At 38.4% G+C, this 23,485-nt stretch overlaps 1 protein-coding gene across 6 annotated transcripts in view; it reads right to left on the bottom strand.

Moving 5' to 3' along the window:
* The window catches only part of RBMS3 (RNA binding motif single stranded interacting protein 3), a 725,792-nt gene extending 704,325 nt beyond the window's left edge, over positions 1-21,467 (bottom strand). For 4 of the 6 annotated variants that reach the window (XM_021678925.1, XM_021678924.1, XM_021678926.1 and 1 more), the window contains exon 1: positions 21,214-21,467. In XM_021678925.1, coding sequence (XP_021534600.1) covers positions 21,214-21,288 — 75 coding nt within the window. In that variant the 5' untranslated portion in view covers positions 21,289-21,467. The remainder of the gene's footprint in view (positions 1-21,213) is intronic. The other 2 variants (XM_044920608.1, XM_021678928.1) reach the window with 1 other exon arrangement.
* Between the last annotated feature and the right edge of the window lie 2,018 nt (positions 21,468-23,485).

Here is a 23,485-nt window from a genome sequence, read left to right as displayed (position 1 = left end):
AAAGGTCTGGCCCTGGTGACTTCAAAGTTCCTTTCAGTTTTATAAAATTCTCTACTTGTGTTTCCCAGTGAATGAACAAATGAACAGCAGGTAAGGTGCTCAGAAAAGCATATGAGTCTCCATTTAGGCAGGACTGTTGGCTGTTTAGAGGACCCACCATCTGACTCTTGTGGCAGATTTATGGAGGCCCATGGTTGTTCCCCGGCTCTGCAGATTCAAGAACTGGGCTTTCTCAACACACAGTGAGATGATCAGAATCCTGGAGAGAGACTCAATCTAAATCAATTCACATGAAGGCTGATGTATAAATAAGAAGGCTGACTTATCAATAGACAACAGATATTCTTATGATTAGCATATTCACATTTTACAGAAATAAAAGCACAAAAAGGTTGCTAATAAAATGCAATTATAAAACCGGGACATGGACAGACAAAAGGATTCCCTAGACCACTATGAGGCATGATGAAGCACCCCAATCACATAGCAGAGACGCCTTCTCTACTGGCAACAATACTTGGTTTTCAGGATTCAGAGTTCCTCTCCCTTGGACACAGCAGCCATCTGACTCTTTCTCTCTTTTCTTTCCTTTTTTCTTTTCTTTTTCTTTCCTTTCCTTTCCATTTCTTTCTTTCTTTTTCTCTTTCTTTCTTTCTTTCTTTCTTTCTTTCTTTCTTTTTCTTTTCCTTTCTTTCTTTCTTCACACTCTTTCTTTAGATCACTTGAAAAACCATCGATTAAACTAGATATTCATTTACTCAGGAATATATTGTTTTACAGCATGGACTGTTAAGATCAGTTAATTTCCTTGTCTCCTAAGGCAAACTACTTTTTCTTTTTGCCAAGAACCTGGGACAATGCACTCTGCTGTTCTTGCGGTCTCTTCCCAATATTATCATGAAAGTCTCACACTCTTATCAAGAGGGGTAAGCCACAAAAAAACAATTTTAATTATTTAAATGACAGGCAAATTAAAATCTGGATAAATGGCTATGTAGTAGATAGCAATAATCAGAAAAAGCCTCCATCACTAAATTTCAATAGTACTGGGTGATATAGTTGGATGTGTCTTTGTGAAAAGAGGCTAATGGTAAGTGATAATGGCCTTCAAAGTCATGTTTTCTAGAACAGTGTTATTCAACCTGTGGTTTGGAGACTGGTAGCACTAGCACCCCTTTGGAGATCATAAGATATATTTCTTGGGCCCCACCCCAAACCTTTTCAGTCAGAACCTCAAAAAACAAACAAAAAAATCAAACAAACAAAAAACAAAATATGAATCAGTGTCTCAACAAGTCCTCCTGAGGATTCTTCAGTCTAACGCTGTCCCAACTGAGCTATTTCGGCTGGGCACCTCCTGAGGATTCTTATGCATATTAGCATTTGAGAACCAGTTGAGAACCTAAAATACAACTCAAGAAAGAAATCCCATATAAAATAATCAATTGGTCAAACAAATAAAATAAACAGATAAATAAATAAATAAATGAAAATAAATCATAGAAACAAGCACACAAACAAATGAAATGTATCCACCTGTCTCATACTTTCTAAATAAAACTCTTTAAGGACACCTGGGTGGCTCAGTCGGCTAAGCGTCTGCCTTTGGCTCAGGTCATGATCCCAGGGTCCTGGGATCGAGTCCCGCATCGGGCTCTCTGCTCAGCGGGGAGCCTGCTTCTCCCTCTCCCACTCCCCCTGCTTGTGTTCCCTCTCTCGCTATGTCTCTCTCTGTCAAATAAATAAATAAAATCTTAAAAAAAAAAAAACCTCATCAAAAATGGGTCCACAAAAGGATCACTCGGGCAAAATAGGAAGTACACAGCACAGGACAATTGCATGTAAAGATAAAATTGCACCTGGAAAAGGAAAGTTCAGACTTTAAGATAGGTTAAGTTTCTTCAAGCCCAGTTCTCTAAAGTCTCTGATGTTTGTCCCTCAAATACTCTTGCCAGTAACTAATTCTTTTCTTGACGTTTGAAAGAGCCCCATCACGCTGAGGACAATCTTAAACCATAAGTAAGGAAATGCACAGCACAGACAGGATGGGAGACTACAGCTCACTTGGTCATCCCCCTTCTCCACTGCTGCTCTATCCTCGCTCTAGGAGACCTCATCCCCACTGACTACTTGAAATGTCACCTCCATGTAGATGACACTTAAATCTCTCTTCTTGCCATTGGATTCAGATCTTGCTTTAGTTCTCTTTCTCCTTGCCTAAAGCCCATCTTCACGTGGGTGTCCCATTATCACCTCAAAATTACCATGATTGAAACAAGCTCATTATCTTTATCATCAGATGATTCTCAGGCACCTTTCTCCACTCTTACTGGCCTTTCTCTGGCCCCTGATGTTCTGTGCTTTCCTATCTATGCCTACTCTGGTTTAGCTCAACTTCCTAAATGCAACCTTTCTGCTCCACGGCATCTTGCAAAATACTGGTAATCAATTCAAAGCATTCCTTTCTCCTGTATGTTACTTCTCTCTCAATTAAGCGGCTTTCAATGGCTTTCTTCTACAAACTGCATCAAGATCCTCACTTGTTTGCTTGGCTTCCTCTTAATTTGTTATTATTTCTTGGAAACAAGTTCCAATGTTAATTACTTGTAATGATCATCAGTTCATATTCAAAAGCATATAAAAAGGCCTGTAACTCCAAAAACCCAGACAAAACCTTTCCTTTGTTTTTCCAGGAACAAATAAACACAGACATAAGCATACACATACACACACATGCATACACAGATTTTAAGGATTAGGTTTGGAACTATATTATAACACTGTTTTATACTTGTTTTAAAACCTAACAATATGTCATTTCCTCTAGTCAACATATCCATATTCATTGATCCCATGTCTGCATAGTGGTTCTTTTGAAAGATATAACATCATTTATTAAATGCACTCCCTATTGATGGACATTTACATTGCTTACAATCTTTTCTATTAAAAGCAGTGCTGTAGTAAGTACCTCTGTGCATACATACTTTAACCTTAGCCGGTATTTCTGGAACTGGACTTGCTATGCAACAGGGCATGTATCTATTTAAAGCATTTGATACATTATTTCAAATTGAGGCTTAAAATCTCCTTATCTGTTAAAATAACCCTGACTGTGACCAGTGTGTGGGAGTGGCTATCTCCCTACACCACAATCTACCCTAGTCATTAGAAAATATTTAACTTTTAAAAAATCAGGATGGTAATAATATCTCGCTGTAATTTTAGTCATCATTTCTTTGATCATTAGTGACATACTTTTGAATGCCTGATAGCTATTTCTATTTCTTCATTTATGAATTTCTGTCCCTTTTATTATTGGAGGTCAGGTTCCTATTAAGTATTAGGAACATATTTTATAGCTAATGTATTAAACCTTTGTGATAGTATGCTGCAAACTTTTTTTCTTTTTTACAAGAGTGTTTATTTGCTTGTTATTGTACATTATGGTAGGGTTTTGCTGATTGAAAATCTAGAAATATTTCTCTGGTCAACGTGCAGGAATTTCCTAAAAACAATGAAGAATTTTGAATTTATCATTATTTTCACTTATGGTTTATGCTTTTGTAATGAAGCTTATGAAACCAATCCCTGTATAAAGATTAAACAATTATTCACTTTTTTTTTTTTTTCTTTCCTGACCTCCTTAAGGCCTTTCAGTAATTGCTACCCTCTGGCTATCCAAACTGTTCCCTCTCTAACTTTCTGTTCCAGCTAAGTCTGTTTTCTCTTCTCCTGCCTCCCCTGAGTTCCAACAACATGCCTATGTTAGGTTTCTTTCTTATTTTAGCAGGAACACCTTCCCATCCTTTCCCAGTTTTACCCAATATGCCAAATGTCCAATTCTTTTGTGTACCTCAAGACTGACCCAAGACTCTCTTCCTCTGTGGCTCTTCTTGCCCAAACAGCCCTCATCCTTTTCTCTTCAAGTCACTGTGACACAATTTAGCATTTAATGACTCCCTCTATGCATTGTGTCTCCTTTGTTTCCTTAAACAAATTACCAACTTCTGAAGAGTAGGAATAACATCATAACCTCCTTCTGTCTTGTCCAAACCACCCTATACAGTGCCGACCTAAGAAAGAGCTCCAGGAACATGCACTGAGTGATACATTTTATTTCACATTCTGAAATTCCAAGTTCCAAATCCCTTCTTAATAACTATAGAATAAATGAACACAGTGCTGGACTGCAAGATATTGTAATTCAACAGGGCACAAACACTGAAAAATCTCATTTCCCTCTTTTCCAAAACTCCTTCAGATGAAAAATATACAAAAGTATAGGAGAAGGCAGAGGTACTCAGTCACCTGGTTTTTTTGGTTGAGTCAATGTTGACATGAAAGTAAACATGTGAATAAGTAAGAAGCAAGCAAATACTTTACAGAAAAAAAAAAATGCCAAACACCTTGAGGAGAATTTCACCTTTATATTTTTTCCTAGTTTTATGTCAGTATCTTCGAAATTGAAAGTGAAATATTATTTTGAAATTAAAAAGTAAAAAAGAAAAAGAAGAGAAACACAGATAAGTATGGAGGAGGTTGCATTATACTTTCCTGAAAAGAATAAAGTCAATTAAAGGATGTTTAGAGAGTGAGGCAATCCATTCTTTACTCAGTAAATATTGACTAGCACTGACTATGTGCAAGTCAATGCAGTAGGACCAGAAGGCAACACAGAGAAGACATAGACAAGGATTCTTTTCTCTGGCAGCTAGTGGGACATACTGAAGGGAAGAAAAAAAATGGTTAAGCATCCAAAAAGTGTCTTTCAGTGTTATTAGAGTTCAGGATATGGAACGGCAACTCCTGTGTAGTCCACTGATATTTACTGAGCACCTATTATGTGCCAGGCAAGGATTGAGGGTCACACAGCTTGAAGACCTTTGAGATGGCCTTTGGTTTTTGAGCATGAAGAGCTTGGTGAGTGTAGCCGTTATAGCTGGAAGAAGATTAACAGATTGCTCAGATGAAAATTTAGTAATGCTACATGTGAATCAGTTTGAAAGATATTTGAAAACTCAATGTCAGCTGGAGAACCTAAAACAAAACTCAATCCTTTCATTCCCCAATGAATAGTCTGGAAAATTATCTAGTTAGAACTCAATACCACACCCAGAGCCAGCACTGGCCTCACTGAAAGCATTTTTAGACATGAGCTGACACTCTATAAGCTGGCTGTAAGAAAATAACACCCCATTCCCTCCTCTAATTTAGTTACTTTAGGGGACAAAAGGCATCCTGGGAACTTAAATAAGGAAAGCGCAAGTATTGTGAAGTATGGCAATGTAAAAACCAGACAATTTCCCAATAGATTCATCTCAGACTGCAGGGTGAGTTTTCTATGGAGCGCTGAGACAGACTTGCATTGCTTTCCAAAATAAAACAACAATAAAAAAGAAAAATTCATGTAAGAAGTATGAGAAATATTGAAAGTGGATCTCTCTACATGATTTCAATCCAGCTGATTGCAGAGATGGATGCCAGAGAAACATAATGGAAGTGCAAAGAAATGTTTCAATGAATAGCATTGATCGGTGCTATCACAAGGATTCGTACTCCATTATACTCAGGCATTAAGTCAATTCTGGGCCTTTCAGTCACCCTCTCCTTACCATTATCACTAATAACAGTCTCTTGGAGTTAATGGTTCTTATTTATATTTTATCATCTTCATAATATGTTAATATATTGGCATTCTTTACAGAACACTAGAACACATTACTACTAGTCTATATTGATCGTCAAGACATCTTATCAAATAACTAAATATTCCTGTGATGGGAAGCAATGGCAGGAAACCGAAGTATGAAAAAAGGTAAGGAAACCCTGCGGAGATGGCATTAAAACAAGTTCTAGAACAGAAGCGCTGGGCCTTCCAGAACCATGCTTAGCACACTGAATCTTTTTACCTAACCGAAGGGCTGCTGTCATTTCTGATTATTAAGTTCCTTTCCCAGACTTTGTTAAAATGCTTCTACTTGCACTAAATCTATATGAAGTATGGTACACTGTTGATTTTTAAGCATGGGTGAAAAATGGTGAGATTTCTAGTTGTAAAATGGGAAAATGCTAAATTGACCCTAGTATATTGAACTAAGCTCCCTATCCCACCTCACATACATCAAAGTAAGAGAAAAAAAATCATCCTGGCAGGTTCATGTTTAGGAAAACTCCCCAAGTTTCCAAAGTAGCATATGAAACTTGGCCATCAAACTTTGAAAGCTATGATTAGTTCTGTGAAATATGAGTATGTGAGAGAAAATTAAGTGTTATTGGAAATACATGTCCTCTGCCTAAATTTTCTTAAAGGAAGAATAAACTGTTGAAGCTTTATGGTCTACTGGCTTCTAGACAGATCTTAGTAAATATTTCTAGATAAAGCCAGCATAGCGTCTTCTATGGGTAAACTTTTGCTTTATTCTTTATTTTGCCATATTTTGTCTTTAATTAAAATTGATATTAGGAGTAAGAAACAGGACAAGTACGGGGGAAAATAAAATAAAGTCAGATTTTACCTAGGTTCATTAGATTTTCCACAGTCACTTGCTCCGGCTCAATGAAGATACCATGACATTTCCCCTATGGTCAAGCAGCACCAAACAGGTCTAACAGATAAGGGAAATACAAAATATAGTGTGCAGTATTCCCAAGATAATAATGTAAAAAGAAATCTGATGCCCAAACCCTTGGGACAAAATATTTGATCTAGGATAAAAATGCCTCAGTGGGATTCCAATCAGTTGGGAAGATTTGGGCTGCTGGAGGCTCTCCTTGCCCTGCTGTTGTTCCTTCCACTTGGAATATGCAGTGGCAGACAAAGGAAATCAACCTGAAACAGTGCAGCCCATGTAAAATGGCTGACTAGCAGGGAAATGGTGGCACCGCGGACCCCAGGCACCTGTTGGGATCCCAACAATGGTGTCACAAAGAAAAGAAGACATTTCTGCTTCTGCCAAATGTGAGACATTCCCTTTCAGCTCAAACTTCAGCCAGGAATTGCACCTTCTCACCAAAAGGAGCAGACAATAACCCTTATCACCAAAACACAAAGGGGCAGGCGGATCCTGCAGGAGGCAGGGTCTTAAGTTTAGGAATCCAAGCGTAGAGGTCAATTCTTGTGTATGAGGAAACTAACTCATCAAGGCATTTCTCAGTGTTTTAAGAAAGTCTTTAAAGGGAATAACACCAGCTTAGAAAATCATTGATTCTAACTTATATTTAAATGAGTACCTTGTACATATAATGGCAAAACAGTGGCAAAAAGAAATTAATGCCCGTCAATGGTTATCACCTGCATAATACGTGGTGCAAATGCACTAGGAACAATTATCCTGAAAATAAAAAAGCTATATGTCTAATGACTTGGTGAAAATGTCACAAAGTATGCTTTTCAATGAGAAAAGGAGTAAAATAACCTGTTCAGTATGATCTCATATACCATAGGTCTGATACTATGTTAGCACAGACATAAAGAGTGCTATAGAAGAACATATATGATATTATTATTAAATTTGGCATTGTTGGAGAGTTCTGACAGGACAATGTGTTATCCTGAAGGACATTACTAATATTCTTTATGCATCTTGAATTATTTCACTAGATGAAATGAGTAGGATTACCTTGCAATAGAAAAATTTATGAAGTGCTGAGGAATTACATATATAGAAACGATATTTTGTGAAAATGGTAATAAGAACCTTGATGCAAAAAAAGAACATGATAGAGGAAAAAAAATTGCAGAACAAACATAAGAGAATCAGTGCAACTTGGAAAAATCAAGAGGCGTCCAAACCAAAAACACAGTTCCCTTAGCCACAACTAGGTTACTGTTTTCATACATTCCTTGGAGAGAAAAGCTTTGAAGTTTACATCAGAACCCTATCTTGTATCATCTATCATTACTTTAGACATGTCTTTATACCTGCTTAGTTAATTGTATAGGGAAGGTGAATAGACTTCTCTTTCCAAAATAGGAATTCTGTCATTCTTGCCTGATCTTCAAAGTGGTCTTTTCAAATTTTGAGTTAAAAAAAAAAAAAAATCCATGTCAGTATTGTTGTGGACAATTATGTGGCACGGGTAGATGATATACAGCTAATAGACTCAAGATCCTCTGTGAGCAAAGCAGACAAAGGGAAGGAACTAACGTTCAACCCGTCTCCTAGCTCCGTAAGCAAAGTTCACCTCCTGATATGTCCAACTCCCTGCCAACCCAAGAAAGGAAGCCGCACATACAAGCTGATATTTTTGGCAATTGCTCAGGAATGGCCTCTCTCATTCCCTCCAAACCACCCATCACTACCATTTAGTCCTGACCTACTTGCTTACTCTCATCCCCAAGTTCCAAATACTGGCTACTTAGAGTCTTTGAAATCCACTCTGCCCCTCCCTGAGTTGGCACATGTTCTGATGCTCTTGCCAGCATCTTGGAATGCAATGCTGTGGTAGTTTTGCTTTGCTTTGCTTTGCCTTTTTTTTTTTTTTTCCTTCTTCTCCTCCTCTCCCCTCCCCTCTCCTTCCCTTTTTTCTTCTTTTCTGTTCTTTTTCTATTGCCGTTTCTGACTTCGCTCGCCTCTGCCATCATAGCGTGTCCCATTAGCTAGTGATCTAAACCAACTCCAGCCAACAGTCCTAGGCTACCTAGCCCAGTGGCCCCCATGTTTCAGGGGGGGAAAGGTGAGGCAGGGAGAGATTGTATCAATCTGTATATATCAAGAAAGATACTTCAGTAAGACTTACTTCTGGTATACAAAATGTCCTTTAACATAAAGCACCAGAGAGATGAAAACAATGTTAAGCAGTCTGGTTAAAAAAAAAAAAAAAAATCACTGCTTTCCAAAAAAATATATAATAAAAACTAAAATAAAATAAATAAAATAAAAAATCACTGTTTTCAGCAATGGACTAATGCACAAGACACAGAACAACACAGATTAATGCATTCTGAAAACCTTTCATTATGCACTCAGTCTGCATCGGGCACTCTATTGGACACTGCAGGATACTTACAGATGAAGACCCCACGGTCCTAGTCCACAAGGGGTTCACAGATGAATTCTGACACAAATACAATGCTGAGGAGTAAAGGTGTACTCAAAAAGCCAAAAATAAATTTATGACAAAGCACCAAAAGAAGAAAGTCAAAACCCAATCCCACCCTACCTTGGAAAGAAATGGAAAAAAAAATAACTAAAAAGATAAGAGGGGACTGGAAACTAAGAGAGTAAGAAGGAGGATATGGAAGTTTAGGACCTGAAGGCAAGGAGGCAAAGAAGGCAAAGCCATAGCTGAAAACTTGAGGACAGCAAAGGGGGGGGGGGTGGCTAGTGAGCAGGCAAGGGCAAGTGAAGAAGCTGTCATACAGAAAGAAAAGAATTCGTCCTCCCCAGGAAGGACAGTGTGGGAAAGGCTGGAAGATGTAGATGATTTAATGAACAAGCAAGGTCACTTCAGACAGCCATCCTAAATGGAGTAAGGATGGGGAAGTGAGGAAAACTAACTTGGCAGAAAAGATGGACCATGACTAATAATAATAGCTAACATTTCTTGGACCTCTATTGACCTAAATTCTTCAAGGACCATGTTGAAATCCGGATTCTCTTTTCACCAGGACCCACCCTCTAATGTACACATGTGCTGGGAGTCCAGAGCACGGAAGCGCGATTGCACAAACATCCCCAATTCAGCTGCTCCGTGGATCCCTGGGCACATTCATAGCCTGCAAACAGCACAACTCTCTGGTGAGCACTCTGCACTGTACGATTCTCATGCCAATACAGGTTTGCTGGTTTTATTATGGGATGCTATTGTTTTCCCCCTCTTGAAGCCATATCCTTTCTCCACCAAACAATACAGCACTCATGATTATATTTTTAAGTATGTTATGGATTTTATATGAACATTTTATATATAGAAATTCCAAAATATGTGTTAAAATGTGATTCCAAAGACTTTCTGAAAAACATTCCTGTTTCCAATCAAAAGCATCAATAAAGCTTTTATCCAGATTCTCCTGAAGAACTACTGATGGGAAATCAGAACAAAAAAAGCCAGTGCTGGAGGTTACTAAGTGCTTCAACATATGAAAAACCCCAACAAAGCACTAAGTTTGTCCTCACAAGCATTGATTTTTTTTTTCCACAAGACACCAAAAGCCTCAACTATATGACTCCTCCATATCAGGTTCTATATTGACATTAAAGTTTTCCCCAAAGATGTTCTTCGATTTGTAAATTATATTTTCCTTACCATATAGCTCTTATCATTCGCCTTTGAAAAGGAAAACACATGGCCAAATTCCAGAAATTTGAAAAATGGAATAAGATCTTGGCCTTTCTATTTTGTTTCTTCTCTTTGTTTTATCTTTCTTGGTGCTTCTCATAAATCATTTGTTAAATTAAAATTGTAGGGCGCCTAGGTGGCTCAGTTGGTTAAGCGACTGCCTTCGGCTCAGGTCATGATCCTGGAGTCCCTGGATCGAGTCCCATATCGGGCTCCCTGCTCATCAGGAGTCTGCTTCTCCCTCTGGCCCTCCCCCTCTCATGTGCTCTCCCTCTCTCATTCTCTCTCTCTCAAATAAATAAATAAAATCTTTAAAAAAATAAAAAATAAAAAATAAAAAAATAAAATTGTAGAACTGTCATTTTTTTTTCTACCACACCATCGACAGCCTCATCACTAAAAGCTTTGAAGATCATTAGAATTTCTGCTGTACAAACAATTATTATGAAATTATTTGAGAAAAAAATTAGAATCGATCAATAAGATTTTTCTTTTTTTTTTTTTTAAAGATTTTATTTATTTATTTGAGAGAGAGAGAATGAGAGACAGAGAGCATGAGAGGGGGGAGGGTCAGAGGGAGAAGCAGACTCCCCGCTGAGCAGGGAGCCCGATGCGGGACTCGATCCCGGGACTCCAGGATCATGACCTGAGCCGAAGGCAGTCGCTTAACCAACTGAGCCACCCAGGCGCCCAATCAATAAGATTTCTAAAAGATACTATCAAAAATAGGGAAAAGAGAATAGGTATCTAACTTGATACATTATCAATATATCTCAGATTATGGGAAGATACTACACTTTTGAAAAAAAGGGAAATTATTAGTTACCCTATTTCAGCGAGACTTGTCTTTTTTTGCTACCAACTAGCAGAAAAAAACAAAAACAAAAACAAACCTGGAGAGAACAGGTATATGTCACCTTGAGACCACTTTGCCCCCTTCATATTCCACTTGGTCATTTAGACTCAGCGAAAATCAGAACCACTGAAATAATCCTTAAAGTTTCCAGAAGTGTGAGTGTGTTATGTGTGAAAGAGATAAATCAAAGCTGATTCATTGAATCTGCTGATGAAATTCAGTGAGATCTGGCTAGAGAGCTGGGAAGAAAAATTGAGTAATTAGGTAGAGAATCAAAACATTGGACGATTATGAGAATTCTCCCTGGAAGCCTGGGGGAGGGAGTGAATTTTTAGGTATAAATGTATGCGTGACGTTGGAGAAAGAAAAAAAGAAAAGGCAAAACAAAACAAAAAGCCTCCTTCTTAAGACTCAGTTGGGAGGAAATGATCATGCCCTGAGCCTGGGATCCTGATTGTCTTGTATCACTGGGACAAGAATGAATACGAAGGAAGCCCTCACACAAGGCTCAGGGCTGGAGAAGCAGTATCTTCAGGGTGCTCAACACCTGTGCAAATAATGGTAGATCTGATTGGAGTGTGCATACGTGTAGATACATGGGTTCGTTGAGAGGCACATGGATTCAAGAGAAGTGAACAACCATGGACACTGAGGAACAGGGGGAGGTGGCCATTTTAATACATGCAACAAACCCAGGACCCAATTTACAGACAGAAGTATTTAGAAAGATTATGCCATCAAGTGCATACCATGCCATTATTTGCTTCCTGTCTGTACCCCAAGTTGGAAGTCCAGGGAAACACCTGTTACATTCAAGCTCTTTTTTCTTTCCAATTGGTAAACAATTCCACCAATTGCACAATGAAAATATTCTGTGAGCCTGGCACCCAGATCTGGACCTCTCAGTTGCTCTTGCTGCCAAAGGTCAATCCAATGTGTCTGCTTTTGACATATTTTAGCCAAAGAATGTTAATGACATTTTCCAAAATGCTGTGCTGTTCCACCAAGTGTCCCGCCCCGGAAATTTGGGATTACTAAAATACAGAGATATCTTAAATGCCAAAAGGCCACAATACATAGAGATAGGGCCAGCTTCTCAGGCTTTCTGACCACTTTAGGGACCCACAAAAACACTAACAAGATGAAAAAAACGCATTGCCTCCAACCTAAAAAGAAAACAATGAAACCAAAAGTGATAAACATTTGTTTGCGTATCAACAAAACATAACTCACTATCAACTTTATTCATTTTTCTACTTTAGTCCCTTGATAATCTTTGTACCTCAAGAAATTCTGTACATTAGAATTTGTTCACATTGTAAGAACACCCTCATACGCAAGATGATGTCCCAAAATTCATAGGCATAGATAAATGAATTTACTTGCACTCAAAGAGTTTGGCAGCAAAATTATAAAAGCTCTTTATTTTATTGCAAAAAAAATTCTAATTTGATGTGCAATATGAATGCATTTTAATATCTTTTGTTAGTTTGTAGGATGGGGGCTTCCAAGACTGGCCAGAAAATATGGAGGTTTTTAAAATGACCCTTCACTTCTCCCACTGTTTAAGGAAGTCACTAAACTTGTCGAGAAATTCTTCCATGTTAATTGACCTATCCCTTCTGATTTTTTTTCCTTATCTTTTTCCAGCTTATTAACAAAGTTAAACGCAAGAACAAGAACAAGCCAGGAAGGGAAAACTTGCCATTGTTAACATGAAGTCTAGTTGTCCTAACAGATAAATAATAAATTTTAAAGGCAGTGGTTAATTTTTTTGGAATAAATTTTAAAAAGAACATCAGAATTTTATTCTTTTTCAGAATTCCCTGCCTTATATTGAAACACCACATCCTTATTTCTAATGGTTCAGTCTGAATTGATATGCACAACGATGGACAAGAGTCCTAGGGGCCAAAAGCCAAGACCAAGGGTAATTAGGAGCTGTCACAGCCCTTCAAGGGACTAGCACTAAGTCAAACGACAACAACACAAAAAACTGTGTTGTTTTTTTTTAATCTTTTGAGGAGATATTAAACATCATAGGTATGTCATATGGTTTTTTGTATGATACACTAGAAAAGAATCTCTGAAACTTTACTCCAAGCTTTGTACACACTCCTTCAAGTACTTTATCTACTCGAAACTACTTGGGAGCTTAAAAGTATATTTGCTTGAATGTTAAGTTACCTTAGCATAAGTTATAGTCAGGGTGCCACCGTCCAATTTGTGTGAGTGATAAGTTTTAAAAGGGGCAACATGAGAGTTTACAGACATCGATAATAGCTTCAAATATGACTCACATGTGTAAGGAAAGCTTTTAAGGTATCTTAACCAGTTTCAGAAACCCAGATAGTTAGCATTCTGTTTTCCATTTTCATTTTCATTAAATCGTCATCAATCAGCAATATGACTAAGATAGACAGCAGTACACGAGATAAAAATAGGAAGACTTCTCAAAAATCCTCCTGAAATTCTATGCATGATCCATATTCAGCTTGAAAACTATCAGCTAAGGATGAAATAACCAAAGATTCTAGCATATGGAGTGTGATGTATACCAATTTCTTAAGCCTATAATATAATGATAGGAAAGCTAATTCTGAAACAAATTAAATATCAGTACCTAAAACAATTACTACCAATATTTAGAATATAGTAAGATTTATTTTTCTTCCATTGTCTCTTACTTTCCACACAATAGGACAGGACACTATCAGGACTGCCTTGACTATGTATATAGTCAAGTCTATTTTTTCTATCTGGCTATCATTCATAAAAACAAAATTCAAGGTTCCACATACTTTCATTAATTCAGCTAACAGGAGCTTTTGGGGGAATACGAAGGGTATCTAGCAAGAAAAAGAGAGAAAGATAATGGTCTTCCTTATGTGTCCTGAAGAAGTTATTCTCTTCCTCGTATTAGTCCATATACTATAGTTACTATAGTATTCCTTTCCCATGTTTTAAAGGCTACTAATCAGAAATTCAGGGATATGAAGGATTTGCAAACTCCAGTCAAAATAGTATTTCATCTATCGATTATCATTCCCATATTGACACTAGCTCCTAGTTTCATTCACCAAACTAGTGTTGTCAGGGCCTTAATGAGGCAATCCTTCTGCCTTCATCACCCCAACTGGTTAGGCCAAACATGCGCCTAACAATTCAGTTCTTATACCACCTGCAGAGAGGAAGTTAAATGAGGAAAAGTAAAGTATCACACTGTCACCATCAAGTCTTTAGATAAGTTCTAATTTTACCCAAAGGAGAAAACTTTAACCACAACAACAAAGCTGGCAATGACCATGATTAAATGATGCCTGTCATTCTGTCCCACCCCTGGGAACTGCTCTCCACCCATTCCCGGGTGATGGATGTGTTTCACTTGGTGCACAGGGTTTAGATGTGGCAAAGGAAGCAGACAGCTAAATTCATCAAATCACCAGAGTCGGCAAAGCAGCATTTGATCTGCTCTGGAGAAAGCGATGGGGACCTGAACAAAAACTCACCGATGGCACAAAACCAAGGTCATCTCCCAGTCCCACGAATACATCAAAGCAGGCTCATTTATCTCAAAGTAGGAGTCACAAATGCTAAGCCTGGAAGAGATCTTAGAGAACCTGACCTAGAAACCAATCCATTGACACACAAATCAGAGAATTCCCTCCCTCAAAACAAAACAAAACAAAACCAGAATCCATGTCTCAGGACTTACTATCCATAGTCTTTGTTACCTATTAGATGTCAATGTTCTGAATTACAAACTTTATCCAGGTATCTGATTCCACATGGTATATATTTCCTGACCAATAAATCTACATGAAAAAAAATTAAATTTGAACAAATTTGCTGCCTATATGAACATGAAAAACAAAACAAAACCAAATCCAACTTACCTCTGGGAACCCCTCTATTTTTTTTTCCCCCTTTTCCAAATTGCTTTTCAGTGTCTGAAATCTGAAAACCGATGGCCACCTCTCTAGGCTTTTTCAAGGCCCTGAAAACAATGACTTCCTAATAAATCTCTTATTAGTATTAGTATCCTATAGATTCATAATCTCAAGAAAACTTGAGATTATAGGTATCATTTTTTTTCGAAAACTTATAGTTTAATCATCCCATAAAAAAGAGAAATCCCTTTACTATGACATCTTGCTAAAGAGATAGACCCACAAGCTGTGTCTCTTTGTACAAGTATGTACTTTTTAACACTGGCCACCAAGGAATAATATGCATACAAAACCAAGTATCATATTTTCAAATATCTTAAAAAATAATCATACTACCACCTATTTTGTTCTCCCTAAGTTACTGATCATCATTACCTATGACTCTTCTTGAGGGATAAATGGCCTGAAGATTTTCTTACAAGAGTTCCACAGATCAAAGTAGAAAAAAAGGAGAAAAAAGTTATGATTTCAAAGCAGAAATGAAAAATTCACTTTTGTTATTTGAATGTGTGCCACATGGGAGTCATGATGATCTTTCCATTTGCATTGGTTTCGGACCCTTCTGCAAATGTGTGTTTTCTGATTAAATGGCACTCTATATTTAAAATAAAAATTGGTCTTAAATGTCCGTCTCCATTTTCAGAAAGCATATTTTTCAATCACGTCCAAGAGAGTTCAGCATTTTTCCCACTACTGCAAAAAATAGCAACGTGTATCCTCAACGCAAGTATTACAACACATAAATACCCTGTTGCCCTCGTTCTCCCTCCAGCTTCATCTGCTCTCTTGCTGTGTAACAGCTATCGTATAAAAAAGTCTATTCTCACATGCTTTTGATATTACACTATTTAATCACATACAGCTGTGGCTTATGAGACTGTTACAAAACACAATTTTAATGCAGTACTCGAAGCCAATTTTGGATAAACATCAACCATTTACTCTGAATAAGAAGTCCGACACTAAAAAGATTTTCTTTTAAAGGAAAAGACTGGTTTTCTTAGAATTTGGCCTGGGCATAATTGTGACTGAGTCCTCTCTCTGCCAAAAAGACTGATAATGTCAAAAAGGATTGTGTAAAATCATATTAGTGCAAAAATGAAGCCTTCCAGAATTCCTGGAGCCAGGAAGACCTGAGATGAACTTACAGCCTCCTTGTCTTCTTTTGCCTCTCCCTCCCTACAAATCACCCCTACCTCCAGCCCTCTAATAGATTTAATGACTTCATAGAAATAATTTCGAGTTGTAATTCTATTGTTCTTTTTCCAAATTGAGAGAAAGCGAAAGGAAACTGCATTAGAAAGATACTGTTAGAATACATTTACCTGAGGTTTCCTTTGATTTGCAATGATTCTGGAGAGAAAAAAAACAAAAACAAACCATGAACTTTTTACATATCTCCTCCTTTTAAGTAGGCACTAAACTTAGTGCTGCGAAATCAATGACTGTATTATAGAAAAGACAGTCCCAGTGATAATAAAGAGTGCGGGGAGGAAGGCAAACAAGACAACTAGAAAGGGAGAGTGGTCCCCTTGTTATGATATTTCTCTTATTTAAAGACAATTAAAATTGCATACATTCTAAAATGAGACAAACAAGATTGATCATGGTTTCATGCTATCGTATGACCCCCCTGAAGCGAAAGAAATAGTTGGAGTTGTACCTAAAAGTTCTGTTGCTGGAAGATTTTTAGAAAACCAGTTTTGTATGTTTCAGCCTTTCAAAGGAAAAACAGAACTTGGGAGTTTTCAAGGCTGTTTTAAAACTGGCAAGTTACCAACTCTGGCTATCAATGCAAATCTGAGGCAGGAAGTACTAAGGAAATTCTAAACTCATTCCCTCCCTCTGCAAGATTTTCTACATTTTCATGTGCAAGAAGTATGTTAAGGGGTTGTTCTGTTTTGCTTTTGAAGGATCTGTACATTCACATCTTGGAGAATATCCTTTGCCCCATAGGAGCCTCTCTCTTCCTCTGCCTTCTCCTTAGTCCTTTGTGTTTCAAGTGTTTGCTCTTTCTATGGCACAATCAACTGGGCTCTAGCTAGACTTTGGGAGATGGGCGGTTTTCCAGGCTGCAGATGGTTGGAAACTCCGCTTGAAATCAGTGTGCAGTTGATGAATAACTCCCTACACCTGACCCCAACTTCCCACCAGGCTCTGAATACAATCTGAGTCCCACCAGCCAGAAAAACCCTGTTGGGTCCCACAGGCTAAACCCCTTTCTGCAAGATCTTCAGGGGAAGCGGATGGCCAAAGAAGGGAAAGCAGGAGGCTGATGGGAAAGCAGCATGAGTAGAAACCGTGCCCCGGATTGGTAGAAACATCTTGACCTGGTCAGGGTAAGGAGACGGAAGGAAGGACAAGCTTGCTGTGTGTGCTTGGATGAATTTTAAACTTTTGGGAAGATGACTAAAGTTTTCCAAATATCATGTATGAGAGAAATACCTATTTTTCAGCAGCAAAATGTCAGTTCACTGGGCTGTGATCATGTTTTACTCTTTCCAGCTTTCCTAGTTTGACTAAGTTGCTTTTTCAAGAACCTCCTCCCCACAAAGTACCTCAAATTCAGATCGAAATCCACCCTGGGTCTCACAATGCAATAGCAACAGGTTGGTTGCTTTGAATGGGCTATCACAAAATTACTGAGAAATATTAGGTTACAACTCAATCAAACATGATTATGGATATTATCATTAAGCTAATGAACTATTTTTTTGGATCCCCATTCTCTAAAATTTGCTGATTATCCTGGGTGGCCTTGAAATAGCAAATTCATTTTGATGAAGAGTTTTTTAATCCAGCTATGTCTCTTATATAAATATTACATGTCACCAAGATTTCTTCTTTTCTGCCTAATCACAAATGTTTCTTTTTGAAAGTGCTTCTTTTAATAGGGGGGAAAAATGCCCAAAAGAAAACTGACAAATGACAACTTTTAATGCAGGGTCTTGGAGAGCGAGCATACTAGAACAACACTGCTACAATATAGCTATCAGTTAGTCACTGGGTTTCCATTTTACTTACATGTACACTTGTCTACTATAATATTGTAAGCATTTGGAAAATGATTCAAAGGGAGAAAAGTATAAATAACTTATTTCTAACTCCTTTTTCCTTTTAAGCAACAAAATTAATGGATTAGTTCTCATGTAATGGGTAATAAGAGGAGCAGAGAAGACAGGGAAGTGTCCCAAGTTTTTCTAAAACTTTAACTGCATTTGAGGAAATGGAAACATTTCCATTTATTTAGAAATCCTACTTTCATTTTGTTTTATCATAAGAAAGTAACAGCTGTATCTAACACACATATTTAAGTAGAAAGAGAAGGTTCAGTATTTTGTACTTTCTGAATGAATACAATAATAAGTCTTTCAGTTCTTTAAAAACTCCATAAAGATTTTTCACCCCAAACTAATGTCAGTAAATGGCTTTTTGTTGATTAGTTAAAAACACCTGAATTTGTAGGACAGCTTAAGTTATGATGTCCCCAGAATATTTTATTGTCAACCACAGAACTCTATTTTTATCAACCATAAGTATTCTTTATGTATCAGCATCATTTTAAATAGCTATGAGTTTAAAAATAGACTATAACTATAAGCCAAGGCTAGAAGGACCGTAAATTTTATGAATTCCACCAAGCCTTACCAAATAAACATGAGCAGCATGTATTTCCTTCAAAAAATAGTATAGATTATATTTTAAGATATAAGTATAAAAGGAACAAAAACATGATACTGAAATAACCTAGTTGTTTTCATGCTATCCTGGGTCATGATAGAACTTTCTTACAGAGTATTCATGCTGTCAGAAAGTCCCCACATTTTAAAGTATGATTGGCCCTTCTTCTTCCCATTCCCTGTGTGCCCAAGTTTCAAACCAGGGCACATTTTCACATCTTCAGCTTCCAGGAATGTTATTAATGTCTGTCATTTCGTAACTACTGTAACAGTATTCGACAACGTCACAGCACTGTCCGAAATTTTACAACATAATAATCAATATGAACTACCATGATAGCCAAAGTAGCTGATCTTATATTCCCTACCACCCTGATCTGATTACCCGAATATCAGCTTAGGTCACCTAATGGATCTAGCTTCTTTAAAAATGTTCCAGAAGTTGATGGCTTTGACTAGCTTGAAAGTAACAAGATCCAGATGCCGCCTGTCTACACAACACTAAACTACACAGGACCCCAAAACAGATTTTTTTTTAAATTCCCTCTATATTTTTCAGGCTCTCCTCTTTTCCCTCACCACTCCACTTTCTCTCTTTACCCCAATCTCTCTCTCCCTCTCTCTCTCTCATACACACACACACACACACACACACACACACACACACTTCCCATCAGTGTAGCTCATCCAGCATCCTGTCCTTAATATAATGTGCACAACATTATTTCCTGCTAGTAATAAGTTAAAAGAAATATCAAGCAGGAAAGCAATTATTCCATTATTCCATTCATTTTTATCTAAAGTTTCCTCTCTGAATATACTTCATAGTAAAAAACAAGAACCAAAAAGAAAGCGTGAATTTTGAAACATTTGGAAAAATTTAGCCAAATGAGTAAAAGGGATGGAATGTCCGATATTTTTCATGGAACCCTTGGGCTTGTTTTTGTTTCTTTGGGGGATGAGAAGTGACTATAAATTTCCTCTTTTTAACTTGTCCTTGCTTTGCCATTTCCTTGACGAAGGCAGGCAGCACTCTCGACCCAATCCCCCAAAGAGTTAAAACTCAAGGCACTGGAGCAGGAAGGCTGGTCTACTTAAGCAGCAGCCGCACAAACTAAATGCTCACAAAGGCAAAAAGCAACGTGCGAGTCGACCTTGGAGGGGCAGGGCGAGTCATAGACGATTGAAACAGAAAGGAAAAAAAGCAACAATTTTAAATATAATTCTGAAAGTCTGCTGCTTGGTCTGGTTTACAAATAGGCATTGTTTGATGAGACAGAATAAGTAAGAGCTAACTACAGCATGAATTACCAAATACTAATCACATCAACGAGTCCTGGTGACGGCACAGATCACTCAGGCACGCCTTGTTCACTCTGGGCATATTTATTTATTAAGAAGACAGTGGAGTCTGGCTAATGTGATACAAAATAATATCATCTGTAAAGAAATACAATCCATGAGAAATACAATCCATGCATTCAAAGTGGTAACTCTACCAACATCCCCCCCCCCCCCCCCCCCTGAATCAAGTCCAATGTAATGGACAAATTGGAGCAGTGATTTCACACCTGAGAGTCTTTCATGTCTGAACTGCAGGATAAAGTTCACGGTTGGCACTGCCCACTGCTTAGTTACGTGGGCTTGCCACTGGCCCCGTAGTGATCATTTGAGCACACACAGAAAGACTCAAGTATTTAACCAATTCATGTCCAATTATCATCAGTTACATTTCATCCTGTTTCAAGACCCAGGCCTCCGGATGGCAGCCAGCACAGAAAAACAGAGCTTCTAAAAGTAAAGAACATCACTGTAAAAGCTCTAAAATTCAGTCTCTAGCGTCTCGATCGTCCTCAATATAAAATCAAATATGTAAGGCAAATAAAAACAAAAAAAAACAAAAACAAAAACACACCCAAACAAACTCTTAGGGACTTTAGTTAGCTGGACTATACCTTCCCACACCCTTCTTTCATCCTATACTCAGTGATTAAAAGTTTGAGTTGCCCCCACCCTGGTGTGTCCTATCCAGTGGGAAAAAACCTTGTAGAGCCGCAAACAAAGAACAGCTCACCAGAAAAGCCCCTGAAATTGTATTCTTGTGCCTGATCATCACTGTTACGATCTCCTTTCTAACAACCCTGTCCATCCGCAAAGCACTTTAGTACAGATATCAGGAACGTTTTTATGTTGCCAAATAACAACAAAGGGACACGAGCGAAACTATTATCTCTCCGAAAAGAGAAAACCACCATCCCAGGGCTTGCTTTCTTCTTAGAGTCTCCTCTGCCTCATTAACTCCATTGGCATGTTACTAATTTCAAAGAACCAGGAAGAGGTGATGGGGAAGGGGAGGTAAATAGTAATCCACATGCCTGTCTGTTTCCCATCCCGAGTGCAGAAGGATACCACATTGCTTGCCAGACTGTGGGTCGAGCCATACCTTGGTTTGGAGATAGTGAGGATAGTAGTAAGTGTACTGGGGGTACATTTGTGGCTGATCCAGGCGTTTGCCCATGTAGCTGGAGTCTTTATCTCCGAGGCAGGGAACTGGATGACAGGGTATAGTGCCCCAGGCCGAGCTTCCTCTTAAGCCACTATTCCTGACAGTCCGATGACTGATGAGGCTTCAGAGATCCCTCGTCTTCCACCACTCGCTAGTTCCAACACGGCAAGAATTTAAAAAAGAAACACACCCAAAAAAAAAAAAAAAAAGAAAGAAAGAAAAGAAAAAGAAAGAAAAAAGAAAAAAAGGAGGGGTATCGGTAGGAAAAAACAACAACAACAACAACACAGCCTCCCAGATCGTGCTTTTCTTCCCCCAGCTGCTAGGGTCCACTTGGGATGAGGCAGTTTGTTCTCTACCAGGCTGTCTGGAGTGATGTCAATTGCCAGCGTTTGTAAAGAGAGAGAGAGGAAAAAAAAAAAAAAAAAATCAAAAGTCCTTTTAGCACAACTCCGAATCCTTGCAGATCAGCTTCCTGTCTCCTGTTTGTCTCTTTCCCCACCTTAAAGAAAAAGAAAAAAAAAAAAAAAGAAGAAGAAAGAAAGAGAAAGGAAGAAGAAACAGGAAAAAAAAAAAGAAAGAAAAAGAAAGGGAAAAAGAAAAAGAAAGAAAAAAAAAAAAACCTTGCACAGCTTAGTTGCTGCTGTCTCCCTCCCAGAGTGACATGGTGTTCGGGGCTTGTCCTGTCCTTTCATTCACTTCCCCTCCTTCCAGCCGGTGGGTGGAACCGAGAGAGCCTCTCCAGGGAGCAGCGTACGCAGTCCAGAAGGCTGCAGTATTTCCTCCAAGAAAAAAAAAAAAAAGCCTGCTTCAACCCCTGCTGCAAGCAAAGTTCCGATTCCCTCTGCTGGCTATCTCGAATAGCAAAGCAATTTTTGCAGCAAAGCTGCTGCCGCTGGAACTGAACCCGGGCAACTCAAATGCGGGTGGTGGATTATTTCTTATCCTTCCCTCCATCTACCCCACCACAAGAGCTGCCCTCTTTTTTTTTCTTGCCAAGTTACAAGGTAAGCCACACTGCTAAACAAAACACAGAAGACCACGGGAGGGAAGGGAGGATGAAGGGAGGAAGGAAGAGAGAGACAAAAATAAAAGCAGAGGGACAACCCTTGCTGGTTAAAATGGAAAAAGTGTGTCCCGGATGCTTTCAAAACCTGTTAAAATACGAAAGCCAGATGAATCCAAGACCTGGTTCAGAAACTAATCTTATACGTCTCGGAAGACACGGAGGATGCTAAGTATTGAAGAAATTCGAGAGTCTACTCCAGGACTACTATTGGCAAGCAAGCCATGCATCATCAGATCACAATGACCAACTTCCCATAGCAGAAATGATCATTCTTATCCTTATATCCATTTTGTAAACAGCAAAGGAGGAATCCCATTAGTTTTACGGGTGTCTTTATAAATAAAATCAGGGGTTCTCTCGCTGCCTACCTCTTTATGATTGTTTTGATTCATGGATGCTTTAATCACTTTATTGATATCATCACAAAAAAAATCATAATTACTTGGCAGAGTTTTTCGCCACCAATAATAAGTAATATTCTGACATGTCTATAAGCTATTACGTTATGGTACAAACTGTTTCAGAGAAAATATATTTCCTTTAAGGGTCCCTTTTCAAGGCAGTCAAGGCTAAAATTAGACATGCCAGCCGTGTTTTGCTGTGAGTGCTCACGCATGCCCAAAGCGTGGGCAGACCAATACTGAGCTCCTCTCCACTTTGTCAAACCAGCTCTGTTCTCCACAGCCCAGAGTTGCCTTTTCAGATAAGAGGTTCCTGGTACAAATCCAGCTTCCTAGGGAAGAAGAACAGAGAATTCCAGCCCAGTGTACAATATGGTGTCCATCCACATTCTAGCCCTGCCCACCCCTGAAGTCACTGGCTTCTCCTAGGGGTCTGATTATTGGATGTGTGAGTGCATGGATGTTCCTTGGAGAAAGATAACGATGGTGGGTAAATAGTTTTATGCTTGACTTTTGATAAGAACAACAACCAGAAAGAAGGAAGGAGAGAGGGTGGGAAGGTATGAGTTAGAAACCCTGATATCACTGTCCTTAAGAAAAATCAACTCCACCAACATTGAAATGTGTTTTTCTGGGCCTCACTTGCCCCATCCAGAAAGTGGAAATGCTGCCAACTTATCTGGCTGGAGGTGGTAAACTGAATCAGATACTAAATCAAAACTATATTGTTTAAAAAATC

The sequence above is a fragment of the Neomonachus schauinslandi genome, chromosome 1, assembly GCF_002201575.2.
Source record: "Neomonachus schauinslandi chromosome 1, ASM220157v2, whole genome shotgun sequence".
NCBI classification, from domain to species: Eukaryota; Metazoa; Chordata; class Mammalia; order Carnivora; family Phocidae; genus Neomonachus; species Neomonachus schauinslandi.
This window is presented reverse-complemented; position numbering and strand designations above follow the sequence as displayed.